General features: G+C 41.9%; 1 protein-coding gene across 1 annotated transcript; it reads right to left on the bottom strand.

The window, feature by feature from the left end:
• Nucleotides 1-9,525: 9,525 nt before the first annotated feature.
• On the bottom strand, nucleotides 9,526-12,190 carry LOC123082882 (uncharacterized). The gene is made up of 3 exons (XM_044505100.1): nucleotides 11,873-12,190; nucleotides 11,052-11,204; nucleotides 9,526-10,121 (listed from the first exon to the last, which is right to left on the bottom strand). The coding sequence occupies exons 1-3, from the start codon at nucleotides 12,032-12,034 to the stop codon at nucleotides 10,086-10,088; spliced, it is 351 nt and encodes a 116-aa protein (XP_044361035.1). The 5' UTR covers nucleotides 12,035-12,190; the 3' UTR covers nucleotides 9,526-10,085.
• Between the last annotated feature and the right edge of the window lie 3,564 nt (nucleotides 12,191-15,754).

Raw genomic sequence — 15,754 nt, 5'->3', positions numbered from 1 at the left:
CCGAAAGGTCGAGCATGAGTCGTATAGTAGATACGATCAACATGAAGATGTTCACCGATGGTGACTAGTCCGTCTCACGTGATGATCGGACACGGCCTAGTTGACTCGGATCATGTAATCACTTAGATGACCAGAGGGATGTCTATCTGAGTGGGAGTTCATAAGATGAACTTAATTATCCTGAACATAGTCAAAAGACCTTTTGCAAATTATGTCGTAAGCTCGCGCTTTAGTTCCACTGTTTAGATATGTTCCTAGAGAAAATATAGTTGAAAGTTGACAGTAGCGATTATGCGGACAGTAGAACGCTTATGTCCTTAATGCACTGCTCAGTGTGCTGAACCCCAAACGTCGATTGTGGATGTTGTGAACATCGGACATACACGTCTTGATAACTACGTGATAGTTCAGCTAAACGGTTTAGAATTGAGGCACCAAAGATGTTTTGAAACATCGCGAAACATATGAGATGTTTTTGAGGGCTGAAATTGGGATTTCAGGCTCGTGCCCATGTCAAGAGGTATAAGACCTCCGATGATTTTCTTAGCCTGCAAACTAAGGGAGAAAAGCTCAATCGTTGAGCTTGTGCTCAGATTGTCTGAGTACAACAATCACTTGAATCGAGTGGGAGTTGATCTTCCAGATGAGATAGTGATGTTTCCCCAAAGTCATTGCCACCAAGATGCTAGAGCTTCGTGATGAACTATAACATATCAAGGATAGAGATGATGATCCTTGAGGTATTCGCGTTGTTTGACATCGCGAAAGTAGAAATCAAGAAGGAGCATCAATTGTTGATGGTTAATGAAACCACTAGTTTCAAGAAGGGCAAGGGAAAGAAGGGATACTTCATCAAACGGCAAATCAGCTACTGCACCAATGAAGAAACCCAAGGTTGAACCCAAACCCGAGACTAAGTGCTTCTATAATAAGGGGAACAACCACTGGAGCAAGATTACCCTAGATACTTGGTAGATGAGAAGGCTGGCAAGGTCGATAGAAGTATATTGGATATACATTATGTTAATGTGTACTTTACTAGTACTCCTAGTAGCACCAGGGTATTAGATACCGGTTCGGTTGCTAAGTGTTAGTAACTCGAAATAAAAGCTACGGAATAAACGGAGACTAGCTAAAGGTGAGCTGACGATATATGTTGGAAGTGTTTCCAAGGTTGATATGATCAAGCATCGCACGCTCCCTCTACCACCGAGATTGGTGTTTTCGTTGAGCATAGACATGATTGGATTATGTCTATCGCAATACGGTTATTCATTTAAGGAGAATAATGGTTACTCTGTTTATTGAATAATACCTTCAATGGTCTTACACCTAAAAATGAATGGTTTATTGAATCTCGATCGTAGTGATACACATTTTCATGCCAAAAGATATAAGATAGTAATGATAGTACCACTTACTTGTGGCACTGCCATGTAAGTCATAATGGTATAAAACTCATGAAGAAGCTCCATGTTGATGGATCTTTGGACTCACTCATTTTTGAAAAGTTTGAGACATGCGAACCATGTCTATTGGTGTATGTGCATGAAGAAACTCCATGCAAATGGACCGTTCGGACTCACTTGATTTTGAATCACTTGAGATATGCAAATCATACCACATAGGCAAGATGACTGAAAAGCCTCGGTTTCAATAAGATGGAACAAGATAGCAACTTGTTGGAAGTAACACATTTTGATGTGTGCAGTCCAATAAGTGCTGAGGCATGCAGTGAATATCGTTATGTTCTTACTTCACAGATGATTCGAGTAGATGTTGAGAATATTTACTTGATGAAACACAAGTCTGAATTATTGAATGGTTCAAGTAATTTCAGAGTGAAGTAGAAGATCATTGTGACAAGAGAAAAAAATGTCTATGATACGATCATAGAGATGAATATCTGAGTCACGAGTTTTGGCACACAATTAAGACATTGTGGAAATTGTTTCGCAATTAATACCGCCTGGAACACCATAGTGTGATGGTGTGTCCGAACATCATAGTTGCACCCTATTGGATATGGTGCGTACCATGATGTCTCTTATGGAATTACCACTATTGTTCATGGGTTAGGCATTAGAGACAACCACATTCACTTTAAATAGGGCACCACGTAATTCCGATGAGATGACACCGTATGAATTATGGTTTAGAGAAACCTAAGTTGTCGTTTCTTAAAAGTTTGGGGCTGCGACGCTTATATGAAAAAGTTTCAGGTTGATAAGCTCAAACCCAAAGCGGATAAAATGCATCTTCATAGGAAACCCAAAACAGTTGGGTATACCTCCTAATTCAGATCCGAAAGCAATATGGATTGTTTCTTGAATCGGGTCCTTTCTCGAGGAAAGGTTTCTCTCGAAAGAGTTGAGTGGGAGGATGGTGGAGACTTGATGAGGTTATTGAACCGTCTCTTCAACTAGCGTGTGGCAGGGCACATGAAGTTGTTCCTGTGGCACCTACACCAATTGAAGTGGAAGCTTATGATATTGATCATGAAACTTCGGATCAAGTCACTACCAAACCTCGTAGGACGACAAGGACACGTACTACTTCAGAGTGGTACGGTAATCCTGTCTTGAAAGTCATGTTGCTGGACAACAATGAACCTACGAGCTATGGAGAAGCGAGGGTGGGCCCGAATTCCGACAAATGGTTAGAAGCCATGAAATCCGAGATAGTATCCATATATCAGAACAAAGCATGAACTTTGATGGACTTGCCCGATGATCGGCAATCCATTGAGATAAATGGATCTTTTAAGAAGAAGACGGACGTGGATGGTAATGTCACCATCTATGAAGCTCGACTTGTGGCGAAGTGTTTTCCGACAAGTTCAAGGAGTTGACTACGATGAGATTTTCTCACTCGTAGCGATGCTTAAAGTCCGTCGGAATCATGTTAGCATTAGCTGCATTTATGAAATCTGGCAGATGGATGTCAAGACAAGTTTCCTTACCAGTTTTTGTAAGGAAAGGTTGTATGCAATACAATCAGAAAAGTTTTGTCGATCCTAAGGATGCTAAAAGGTATGCTAGCTCCAGCGATCCTTTTAAGGACTGGAGTAAGCATCTCGGAGTTGGAATGTACGCTTTGATGAGATGATCAAAGATTTTGGATTTATACAAAGTTTATAAGAAACTTGTATTTCCAAAGAAGTGAGTGGGAGCACTATAGAATTTCTGATGAGTATATGTTGTTGACATATTGTTGATCAGAAATGATGTAGAATTTCTGGAAAGCATATAGGGTTATTTGAAATGTGTTTTTCAATAGAAAACCTGGATTAAGCTACTTGAGCATTGAGCATCAAGATCTATAAGGATAGATCAAAACGCTTAATGGTACTTTCAAATGAGCACATACCTTGACATGATCTTGAAGGTGTTCAAGATGGACCAGTCAAAGAAGGAGTTCTTGCCTGAGTTATAAGGTACGAAGTTAAGACTTAAAGCTCGACCACGGCAGAATAGAGAGAAAGGACGAAGGTCGTCCCCTATGCTTAAGACGTAGGCTCTTCGGTATGCTATGCTGTGTACCGCACCTGAAGTGTGCCTTGCCATGAGTCAGTCAAGGGGTACAAGAGTGATCCAAGAGTGGCTCACAAGACAGCGGTCAAAGTTATCCTTAGTAACTAGTGGACTAAGGAATTTTCTCGATTATGGAGGTGGTAAAAGAGTTCGTCGTAAAGGGTTACGTCGATGCAAGCTTGACACCTATCCGGATAGCTCTGAGTAGAGAGACCGGATACATATAATGGAGCAATAATTTAGAATAGCTCCAAGTAGAACAGTTGTTTGGAATAGCTCCAAATAGAGCGTGGTAGCTGCATCTAGGAGATGACATAGAGATTTGTAAAGCACACACGGATCTGAAAGGTTCAGACCCGTTGACTAAAACCTCTCTCACAAGCAACATGATCAAACATAAAACTCATTGAGTGTTAATCACATAGTGATGTGAACTAGACTACTGACTCTAGTAAACTCTTGGGTATTAGTCACATGGCGATGTGACCTGTGAGTGTTAATCACATGGCGATGTGAACTAGATTATTGACTCTAGTGCAAGTGGGAGACTGTTGGAAATATGCCCTAGAGGCAATAATAAATAAGTTATTATTATATTTCTTTGTTCATGATAATAGTCTTTTATTCATGCTATAACTGTATTATCCGGAAATCGTAATACACGTGTGAATACATAGACCACAATATGTCCCTAGTGAGCCTCTAGTTGACTAGCTCGTTGTGATCAACAGATAGTCATGGTTTCCTGGCCATGGACATTGGATGTCGTTGATAACGGGATCACATCATTAGGAGAATGATGTGATGGACAAGACCCAATCCTAAGCATAGCACAAAGATCGTGTAGTTCGTTTGCTAGAGCTTTGCCAATGTCAAGTATCTCTTCCTTTGACCATGAGATTGTGCAACTCCCGGATACCGTAGGAATGCTTTGGGTGTACCAAACGTCACAACGTAACTGGGTGGCTATAAAGGTGCATTACAGGTATCTCCGAAAGTGTCTGTTGGGTTGGCGCGAATCGAGACTGGGATTTGTCACTCCGTGTAAACGGAGAGGTATCTCTGGGCCCACTCGGTAGGACATCATCATATGCGCAATGTGACCAAGGAGTTGATCACGGGATGATGTGTTACGGAACGAGTAAAGTGACTTGCCGGTAACGAGATTGAACAAGGTATTGGATACCGACGATCGAATCTCGGGCAAGTAACATACCGATAGACAAAGGGAATTGAATACGGGATTGATTAAGTCCTTGACATCGTGGTTCATCCGATGAGATCATCGTGGAACATGTGGGAGCCAACATGGGTATCCAGATCCCGCTGTTGGTTATTGACCAGAGAACGTCTCGGTCATGTCTGCATGTCTCCCGAACCCGTAGGGTCTACACACTTAAGGTTCGATGACGCTAGGGTTATAAAGGAAGCTTGTATGTGGTTACCGAATGTTGTTCGGAGTCCCGGATGAGATCCCGGACGTCACGAGGAGTTCCGGAATGGTCCGGAGGTAAAGATTTATATATAGGAAGTCCTGTTTTGGCCATCGGGACAAGTTTCGGGGTCATCGGTATTGTACCGGGACCACCGGAAGGGTCCCGGGGGCCCACCGGGTGGGGCCACCTGCCCAGGGGGGCCACATGGGCTGTAGGGGGTGCGCCTTGGCCTACATGGGCCAAGGGCACCAGCCCCAAGAAGCCCATGCGCCTAGGGAACCCTAGAGGGAAGAGTCCTCGAGGGGGAAGGCACCTCCGAGGTGCCTTGGGGAGGATGGACTCCTCCCCCCTCCTTAGCCGCACCCCTTTCTTGGAGTAAGGGGCAAGGCTGCGCCTCCCCCCTCTCCCTTGCCCCTATATATAGTGGAGGGGAGGGAGGGCATCCACACCTGAGCCCTTGGCGCCTCCCTCCCTCCCGTGACACCTCCTCCTCTCCCGTAGGTGCTTGGCGAAGCCCTGCAGGATTGCCACGCTCCTCCATCACCACCACGCCGTTGTGCTGCTGCTGGATGGAGTCTTCCTCAACCTCTCCCTCTCTCCTTGCTGGATCAAGGCGTGGGAGACGTCACCGGGCTGTACGTGTGTTGAACGCGGAGGTGCCGTCCGTTCGGCACTTGATCATCGGTGATCTGAATCACGACGAGTACGACTCCATCAACCCCGTTCACTTGAACGCTTCCGCTTAGCGATCTACAAGGGTATGTAGATGCAAACTCTCCTCCCTTCTACTCGTAGCTGGTCTCTCCATAGATAGATCTTGGTGATACGCGTAGGAAAATTTTGAATTTCTGCTATGTTCCCCAACAATTTTGTCCAGATAACTACTTCAGGTTAGGAAGGAGAAATAAAAAGGGTAACCATAGATATATGGTCTAGCATCACGAGGTTCAAGTTCCTGCTGGTGATCAACCGTTGCTTCGGTCGAGGTGGGTTATGCTTGATTGTGTTCTTCTTTGTATTTTTGTTCATGGCCTACACTGGTTTTATCATCTATTATGTTTCAAAAAATTTAACGACTTAGTTTCATGTCCCAGTACCACTTGAAGTACAACTAAGTACATTCTGACAGGACAATAATGTATGTGTTTACCTATGGTTATTGTTTCCTATAAGAAACATGATCATCTCACCTTGGTTTCCCCTGTATCTGACTTGGGACAGTTTTATGTGAGATTTGATTTGTGTTTTCCTCTATTTTGTTATTTGGTTCAGTTAGAGATTAAAGAAGACTGAAATTATGGGCTCGCAGTGAGGATTGCTGTGTCCAACCTACACAAGAATGCCAAGAAGTCCTTCTTGGAGACGTAAGCCACGACACATGTTTCTGCCATGATTTCCTTCGGTTGGATTTCGTGGATTTAGGTGTTGAATAATTATGGGCTGTGGATGCAAGATTAAGGACATGTACCTGCACTACAACGAGAGATCTGGGCTGCTTCTTTGTGGCTTCGAGACTTGAAATGTTTGTTTGGAAGTTAGTTTAGTTTTTTGTTGTGGATTCACAGCTTCTCACATGTACCATCCTCTTAGACCTTTCGATTTCCAAAGAAACTAGACCTTTCGATTTCCAAAGAAACTAAATGAAGATATGGTGGTATGGTCTCAATAGTACAACTTAAAGCTTTCCATACTTTATATTATCTCTGAAATTTGCTCTTGAAGAATCACGTATCTATGTTAGATCCAGTGAGAAAAGGCGGCTTCCAAGCAGAGGATGCGGGAGTGTTGGCTACATTTGGTTTTTGACTTGGGTGTCTAAATATTCTCACAATACTTGGCTCCCTCTCGGCCTTTGCGCCATTGGCGCAACGAGTCATCTAGTTAGCATAAAAGCTCCAAGTTCTCCCCTTTGTTCTCCAATTAGCATATTCTCTGGATGGTCTACATGTTCGAGTAGAAACACATCAATGAGGTCTTGTTTCATTAGGATAACAGAACACATAATCTGTAGAAGTAGGATGCAGTATTTTCATTTGTTGAGTTGATGAATAAGCTTTAGTTCATCTTATACCAGAATGGCATGAATCATGATACTGATGTGCTTCCATGGCAAAAATAATCCAGTATAAGAAGTAATATCTTCTTCTGTTCATGTACTCAAAATGTAAAAGAAATTACCACTAGAATTATCCGAAGAAAAATAATCTAAATCAAAAGGAAATGGTTGAGACTCCAAGAAAATAAGTGGTTAAAAGACAAGGACATCATGTAGGTTGTAATCATGTAGCCTGTTTGCCTATCGTGGATTGCAGCCAACCTGAACTCTCTGCATTGTAGTGTCATGCCCAAGTAAATTCCACAACAAGCTAGCTTGAACTATCTGGATAGCTTGAATTGTAGAAGCAGAAGCAGTAGCAGTAGCAGTAAGCTGATCTACTAGGATTATTTTATTGTTATGTCTTCAAATTTCTGGTGCCTCTCGCTTCATAAGAAAAGATTAAATCTTTCAAATATTACATTATTATTTGGAAGCAACAAAATCATAGATTACAAAACTGAAGTGTAATCAACCTTTTCTTCTCAGCTAGTAGTTGGATGTAGCAGTATGGGAGTTAGTAATTGGATTCTGTAGTTCACCTACCAGCAAGCACTCTTACATTTAGTTCGGTCACATTCTTTTGAATACTGGTAATTGAATGATACAGGACCGTGCTAGTACAGACACGAAGATATGTTATTTTATTTACTTATTTTATCATTATGTCATCGACATACAAACCAAAACCATTTTATAACCGCAGCAGGATGAGCAGGCACAATAACATTATCAAGAAATTTGACTTGTACATTGTGAAAAATATCCATTCTCGGATGATAGTGGCGATGCCATGAATGAACATGTTGGTTATAATGCCAAGTTACTACATATTATAAAAACAAATGGCTATATCATTCTTATGTTGATCTAACTACCATTCTACGATTTTGGACAGGGTATGTACGAACAAAACAGAAATTCATGTGAGTTCAGGGATAGGGGCGAGGGGGGTTCGGACGAAGATGGGTCATCGCCAAGAACGAAGAAACGAGCATTTAACAATCCCAGGAAGGCATTGACTTTTGGCAGCAATGACGATCTTCTTTAGTAGCCTTTTACTTTTTGTTCATGTTTATTAAGCTTGAGAGCTGATCTGTTGCTCAAACAGTGTTTATAGTTTATCTCCAACCAAAAAACACTTCATTCAAGACATAATTGTGAGACTATTTTTACAAGAATATGCTTTCACCTTCAAAGTTTTGTTCAATTTTAAGATGATGGTTCGTTTGATGCCCACACACTAAATAGTGGCTTGTACTAATTTTCAGCATTTCAACATTTTCAACATAAGGAATTCTACGGGCATGTGTTTTTCTCACTTATATCTACCACCTTCTCATTGCAATATCTTCCATGGTTTGGTTTTTATTTTTATAATGCAAGTAAAAGAAATATCATAGCCAAAATTCCTTAATTTTGTACTAGACATTATGGTAAAAATTTAGCTCATTTGGCGGCCCCCTTCTCCCTTGCGGGGCGCTAGGAAGCTTCGAGCCCGAGCCAGAGTGCCTTTCAGTTTTTGCATTGAAGGTGCCTAGCATTGGACTCCTCCGTGGTCAGGAAATGCCGCATGACCTCGCAGAGGAGTGCCTTCTCCGGGTCGACAAGGACCGAGCGTGCACATTGGCCAGAAGAGTTGGGCTCCACCATGGCCGCGGCCCGTTGCCGCGCACGCCGGGCTGCCTTCGCCTCCGAATATGGCATGTGCATCCCCACGGGAGCCAAGAGCACGAGCACCCGGTGCTGCCCGGGTGGTGCTGGCAACGAAGGGGAAGGAGAGATGGCCGCGTTGCTCCAAGATCTGGAGCGGCACAGAGCGGGACATGCGAACACGACATGCATTGCATCGGTGCGACCCGGAGGAGCTGGCGGCGAACGAGACGGAGCTCGAGCTCCCGTCGGTGTCCAACCACAAACACTAGATGGCATTGCAGAGCAGGAGCTTCTCGTCATCGGACACGTCGCTTCCAGAACCGGCGTCCTCCTTCACGAGGTCGTCCAAGTCCATCGGAACGGTCTCGCTGCCGGAGTCATGGCTAGACCTGGCCATGGCGAAGGAGGCGGAGAGATTAGGAGAGGAAGTGGAGAAGACATGAGGGGAGCGGAGAGGGCGAGAGGACTGAGAGTGACTATGGTTCGTCCGAGCGGGTAGGGTTTTTGTGGTAACGGCAGTGGGAGCAGGGTGGGCCAGAGCAGGCCGGTTCGACGTGGTGATGGTGCGCTGGCGCGTCTAGGTTGGATATGGAGACTGCCGATCAGTCCGGGCATTTGAGCCGGTTTTAAGCGGCGTAGTTGGATGTGGTTTTTGCGACCAAGCAGTGACCTGGCAGCCCACCCAGACGTGTGGGGCGGGTATTGTGTCCGGTTGCAAATGCTCTAAGACACGAATAAGGAAGTCAGAGTTGTGTCTCAGGGAGCAAAAAAACAGAAAAGGAAGTGAGTTTTGAGAGTGCTGGCGCATACGGAGCACTTTAATGCTACCCGAATGTCTGGAAAATTACATATTCAGAATCTAACAAGGTCATGGATACATGGCGGAGTTAGAATAATTGTAAGGAGTTCTCCAAAGGAATTACTAGTACACAATTAACTGTGATGCAGAGGTTGAGGACAGTGCCTGTCAGGTGAGACAGACGTAGACGACGATGCTGTCTGGCGATCCGGCGAGGCGATATGTAGACGATGGGTGGTGGAGACCATGTAGCAGAGTAACCAGGAGGTCAAACATGTGATCAGAACCACAAAGCTGGGCACTGGAGCAGTCCTCATCACAATTATGAAATGGTTTTGTTCGTTCTCATCATCTTTAGGCCTTGTTTGGTTAATCGTCCTCCCAAGGGGATTGGAGAGGATTGGAGGGGATTTAATCCACCTCAACCCTTGCCAATCCCCTTCAAATCCACCTCAAACCGAACAAAGACTAAAGGAATTGCAGACGAGCACATGGGTTCACACTTGGGAGCTTTTACATCCTCTCCTATTCCACATCAGTCTTCCAATTTGCCGATGCAGAAATCCTCAATGATGTCGAAGACTCATGTGCCATGCTGCAGGCTGAAATTGCGTCAAGTTAGTATAGTTATGTGAAATATAGTTCTTAGTACAATGACATGCGAGCCTCACGTGCTCCTGAAAAGTATAATGGAATAGAAATACAAGTAGGAAAAATCAGATGTAGCTCTCCACCATGTCCAAACTAGCCAATAAGAAACATCCACATAAGTGTTATTATTTAAACTAAAATTTTCTCCTTTGGACAATCCATCAGCTAGAACTATAAATTTACTAATGCAAATATCTTCTGTCGTGTTTTGGATAACATCATCATGTACCAAGATATATCATGGATATGGGCCAGTCAATTTTTTCAGAGGGCGAAAACACACAATTTCAGTGATAACAGAAATTAAAATACATGGGCACTAAATTACGAATATGAATCAAGTGATTCGAGTGAAAATTGTGGATGAGAATAAGGCTCGGGAAATTGGCAGCACACCTTTTCCTTAAGCTGGTTGGAAGCTACATGTTCAAGTTTCACCAAGGTTGATTAACTTGAATTGTGGACATGCGAAAACATAATTAGAACTGCCGTTTATTGTCGTTTGTAATCATGCATTTTGCATGCATTTTTCATCAAGTAAAACTACTTGAATAAATTGAAAGTTTTAAACCAAGTACTCTTGAAATCGCTACCCCCTGGGATGGAAAAGGAGGCTCAGGTTTTAGCCCTCCGTTTTACCCCGGAAGTCGTTGTTCGTCTTTCGATATGAGAGGATGGCAAGTGTTCGCAATGACTTAGCGACTTAGCCAATTGGTTACATATTCTAAACTAATCGATCAGATCACATCATCTCGAGCAAAGAGCTGAGAGCAGAGAAGCGACAGTATGGGGCAAATGACAACGCTTAAATATAACAGTTATATCAGAATACATATTACAATTCATAAAGTATAAGGTCCCAAATTCAAAACCAGGCATACCTGAGCAGATGCCAGGATATGTGACAGTACCACTTCCAATATCTGATCTAGTTTACCTACCCATCCTACTACTGCAAGAACAAGTTCTCTGAGTGCAACATCCCCCACAACCCCATAAGGGTCACGGACGAACTGAAACAATAACTCTTCAACCTACCAAACACAAATAAAATTAGGCAAATTCCAGAGGTTATAGATTGGGAACAAAAGCAAATAGGTTCGATACATGGCCGAAAAGGCCTCACAAGCCACACAGTGCACGCCGATAATAACTTCCACACCACACCACCAACGAAAGCACCCCAAGGACTAGGTGATTATGCTAAGTAGATGTTTCCATGATCTAGAGAAGTCATAAGCTTGCTCTCAGTATACTTAATTAATATTTTCAGTAATAAAGCAAGCTAGATTTCAGATTTGGACTCTCACAGCTACTCTAATCATGCATGCCAACAATTCGTACAACTGGTAAATCGCCCTAATCAGGTGCTGAAATCAATATATCTGAACTAAAGAGGATTACATTTTATCAAACATCCCCCAGGGCATAAACCATTCATCTTCATCATGTCGCAGGGGAGAGCTTAATTGTGAGCACAACCCAATACATGAGTATGCTAATCACCACAGTAAGCATGAACATAATATGTTCAGAAAACTGAACATGCAAAAAAACAGAGTTATAGTACTAGAGCATATCGGCAAATGTATTCCTCTGAACTAACATCTGGTTGGGCGTTGTTGATTGGCAATCACACCATGGGACAACCGTCGTGCAAACTTGAGGATCAGAAGAGCTAGTACAACACGTATGCAGTTACCTGTAGTGGGAGGGAAGGTCGTCGGTGGCGCTGACTCAGGGTATCCGACGTACGGTGGAGAGAGATCCTCTGTCCCTGGCGGCGGGTTGGGGGCGGTGGGGCAGCCGAGGCTTCGGCGCGCCACGATGTACGACCTGCAGTACTGCCGGCCGGCCGAAACATTGACGGCAGGAGCGACACCAAGATACCGGATTGCTGCTTCTCGCTTGGATCAGGTCCGTCGCGCGGGCATGATCCGAACGGCGCACCGCCTAGCCATCTACGAGCGGGATGTGCGGCGGCGGCTATGCGAGGAGAATTGGATCGTGGGGATGGCCTCTGAACGTGCCGTGAGGAACGGAAACGGACCAGAGATTCGGTTACTATTATAAAAAATACTAATTCTTTAAATGATTTTTTGAGATCCAATGGCCAGAAAAATTCAGAGTTGGAGTTACAGGAAATTACAAATTGCAACTCTACAATCACCGTAAAAGAGCTGTATTCACTTATTTCTAAAAACTACCGGTTAGAAAAAAAAACATTCAATTCAGAAAAGACATTACACTCATTTTGCAAAACTAATTTCACTGTGAATTTATGAAAATATATTGAAACATATTTCACTCATCACAAATATCAATTTCAAACACTGAAAATAGATCACTCATTTCACACATTTATAGAAAATGTATTACACTCACTAAATAAATATACATTTCAGTAATCTAAGAAAACACATTACACTCCCTCAATTGAAATACTCCTATATTTCACTCGTTTCAAAAACAGATTTCACTCATTACAAAAAAATATATCTAAAACTAATTTCACTGTGTATTTCTGGCAAAATGGAAACATATTTCATTGATCACAAATATTAGTATCAAAACAAAAATGGAAACATTTTGTAAATAACCAATTTGACATCTTTTCACACACTGGAATAACATATTTTCACACTCAGTTCCACTTATTTTAGAAAAAGGATTTCACTAATTTGAAATATGTTCCAAAAAATGATTTCCCTGAAATTCAAATAAATTTGAAATATGTTTCATAAGTAAAAAAAATACCATTTCATATGTTTGAAATATTCAATTCACGCGTTGAAACAATCAAATTCACATGTTTGAAAGAACATGTTTCACATATTTTCACTCATTTTGGATAACAGATTTCGCTCGGTATATGTGTGTAATTAGATGTAAAATTTAAATGTGTTTAAAATCTATCGAATATTGATCTTGTTCTAAAGATCTTAGTGTCACGAGTTCAAATATATAAAATATTTCAAAAACGGAATTACTATTTAAAAGATATAAACGATTGGAAATGTCAAAGAGAAAATAAAAGCCATGAATATATAGGATGGGAGATGAGATAGATGGGTCGCTTTGATGCATTTGCAGCAGGGAGTGGATGTCTCATGCATGCATGCATGGGTGGGACCTATGCATGATGTGACGTAATGGTGAATACAAACAAGCAAATTTGAAATACGTTGAGACACAATAATGGTGTGGGCCATCAAACTGCACGAATCTCAAACTAGACTAGTGATGGATGCTTGACTGGTACCTCCCTCCACCGGTAAAAAGAGGTTTGCGCATATTTAGGCCTGTTTGGATTGAACGTAAAATTTGTGTGCTGCCCCGGTATATATGCAGCTCAAACTTGAGCTAAATATCAGGGAGCACACACTAATTTTAATTAAGTGTGATGTGTTGCACTGCACGTCACTACATTCTCAACGCATTCCTATGTATTTATTATTCATGATTTTCTCCACAAGTTTAAATTAAATTTCCAAAAAATTGTTCTGATTTTTGGCAAAACTACAAATTTTGAAGATTTTTTTTACTTACATAACTATTTCTAATAAAGTGTTTATATCAACTTCATAGTCTTCGAAACACATTAACATACTGGGCTGGTACTTGTGGCTTTCTCTAGGTGGGCACAACATCTTGGAAACTTTTCACATGAATAATCCATGTGCAGAAAAATGTTGTTAGGTCGCTTATTCCAAGAAATTAGCTCAAAGTTCCATGTTTTTAGAAAAATATAAAAATCTTGCAAACCACAAATGTCAGTAATGAAATAGAAAAGTTTTAGCTAATTTCGACCAATGGTTTGGGAGAAACAATTGTTTGAGTTACTTATACATGTTTTCAACATAAAATTTAAAGTTTCTAAAAAATATCACAATTGTTCCCATTGGGGAAAGTCTTAGATCCTTTTGACTAGTGGATAGGAGAAAATAACTTTTCAGGATCGGTTTATCATTTCTTTAGTTTATAATTCAAAATATCCAAAAGTAATAAATCTAGTAAAACCCTTAAATTTTCCTAGCGATGAATTGGGGGGTTTTATTAGCGTTTTAACCAATTGTTTGGACAAAACAACTTTTAAGATTGATGATTCATATTTTTCAAAGTTTCCAAAATGCAAATAATCGTAAATATTTGTGTTAGTGAACTGGGAAAAACAATTAGGCCTTCTTGACCTATGTTTGAGAGAAAACAACCGTTTAAGATTGGCGATTCGTATGTCAAATTCAAAATTCAAAATTTTATAATAAACTATAGATATTATAATAAAATATAAATGTTCCTGGTAGCGATTCGGAGGAACTCCACTAGAGTTTTATTGCTAACATTTTGTCCGTTCAAAACAATCGTGATTGCTACTAGTGAAGGTGCATCCAACAATGCAGAATCAGCTACCAGTGATGTGCGTGTAGGCCTGCCACTGATAATCGTTATACTAGTGGGGATCACATTTTCACGCTCACCATTGCTAACAATTTAAGAAAAGAAAAAAATAGGTGGCACCTTTGGTGGCGGCTTTGCGTAGCGCAACTCTACCGGCGGCTTCTCCGTCACGTTGCCCACATGGATGCCTCTCCTAGCGCCAGTGACATGCTTCCCTGTCACTTTGCCCACGACGGCGTCCTCTCCTAACAGCGGAGGCCTCAACAAGGCATGGCCGGCACCTGTCCGTTGCATTGTGTGCCCATGGACTCGTCCTCTCCTGCTTGGTGACACTTGTGTGGGGGCTGCTCTCAACGGTGGTGGCCCCTCCCCATGGCGTGGCACACCCTGGCGGTGTCTGCTCCCCGGTGACCTGCAAAAGAAGGGCCTCTTTGGATTGAAGGATTTTCATAGGAATATTGGAGGATTCCAATCCATTGGATTTTTTCCTAAAGAAGCCCTTTGGATCAAAGGAACCACACCTCCAAAATTCCTATGGATGCATTCCTACACCTCAATCCTATAGGAATTTCAACATCCACTATAACCTCTTTTTTACACTGATTCGCGTAGGATCGAGGCACTTTTCCTGTGTTTTTCCTGTGTTCCATCCAAATGTCCATTCTTGTAGTTTTCCTCTATTTTGTAATCCTCTGTTTTGCACCTACAATCCCGTCAAATTCCTGTGTTTTTTGAATTCCTTTGTTTTCTAATCCTGTGATCCAAAGAAGCCCGAAACATGGGAAGGATAAGAGAAGGAGAAACGGGCACATGTGTGACTGGAGAACAATAAGAGAAAGAAGAGAAGGAGGAGGAGAGAAGAGAAGAGGAGGAGGAGGAGGAGGAGAAATGACTTTTACGGTTAATTTAGTTCTTTATCACAAATTGTGCCAAGCTTTATTGTATTCATTTCATTTTGACATGCAGTTTCTACCAACTTAATTTAAATATGTCAGGAAAAAATTATGAAAGGGTGATGTATTGAGATTTTGATATTATTACCTAATTCTTACTTTGTATTCCCTTCATCTAAATCATTTTTCCAAATTAGTATATGTTATTTGACAATTGCTTCATTCGTGTGTGTGTGTGTGTGTGTGTGTGTGTGTGCGTGCACGCACGCGTGCGTGTGCTTTCTTTACCTATC

Source organism: Triticum aestivum, chromosome 4A, assembly GCF_018294505.1.
Source record: "Triticum aestivum cultivar Chinese Spring chromosome 4A, IWGSC CS RefSeq v2.1, whole genome shotgun sequence".
Taxonomy (NCBI): domain Eukaryota; kingdom Viridiplantae; phylum Streptophyta; class Magnoliopsida; order Poales; family Poaceae; genus Triticum; species Triticum aestivum.
Note: the sequence above shows the minus strand (reverse complement) of the source record. Positions and strands in the feature narration are given on the sequence as shown.

Excerpts from the sequence above, each read along its gene's own strand:
- LOC123082882 (XM_044505100.1), bottom strand. The coding sequence starts at position 12,034 with ATGTTTCGGCCGGCCGGCAGTACTGCAGGTCGTACATCGTGGCGCGCC. Across the intron at positions 11,205-11,872 it reads GACCTTCCCTCCCACTACAG|GTTGAAGAGTTATTGTTTCA; the intron begins GTAACTGCATAC and ends TGTGTTTGGTAG. Across the intron at positions 10,122-11,051 it reads ATATCCTGGCATCTGCTCAG|CCTGCAGCATGGCACATGAG; the intron begins GTATGCCTGGTT and ends ACGCAATTTCAG.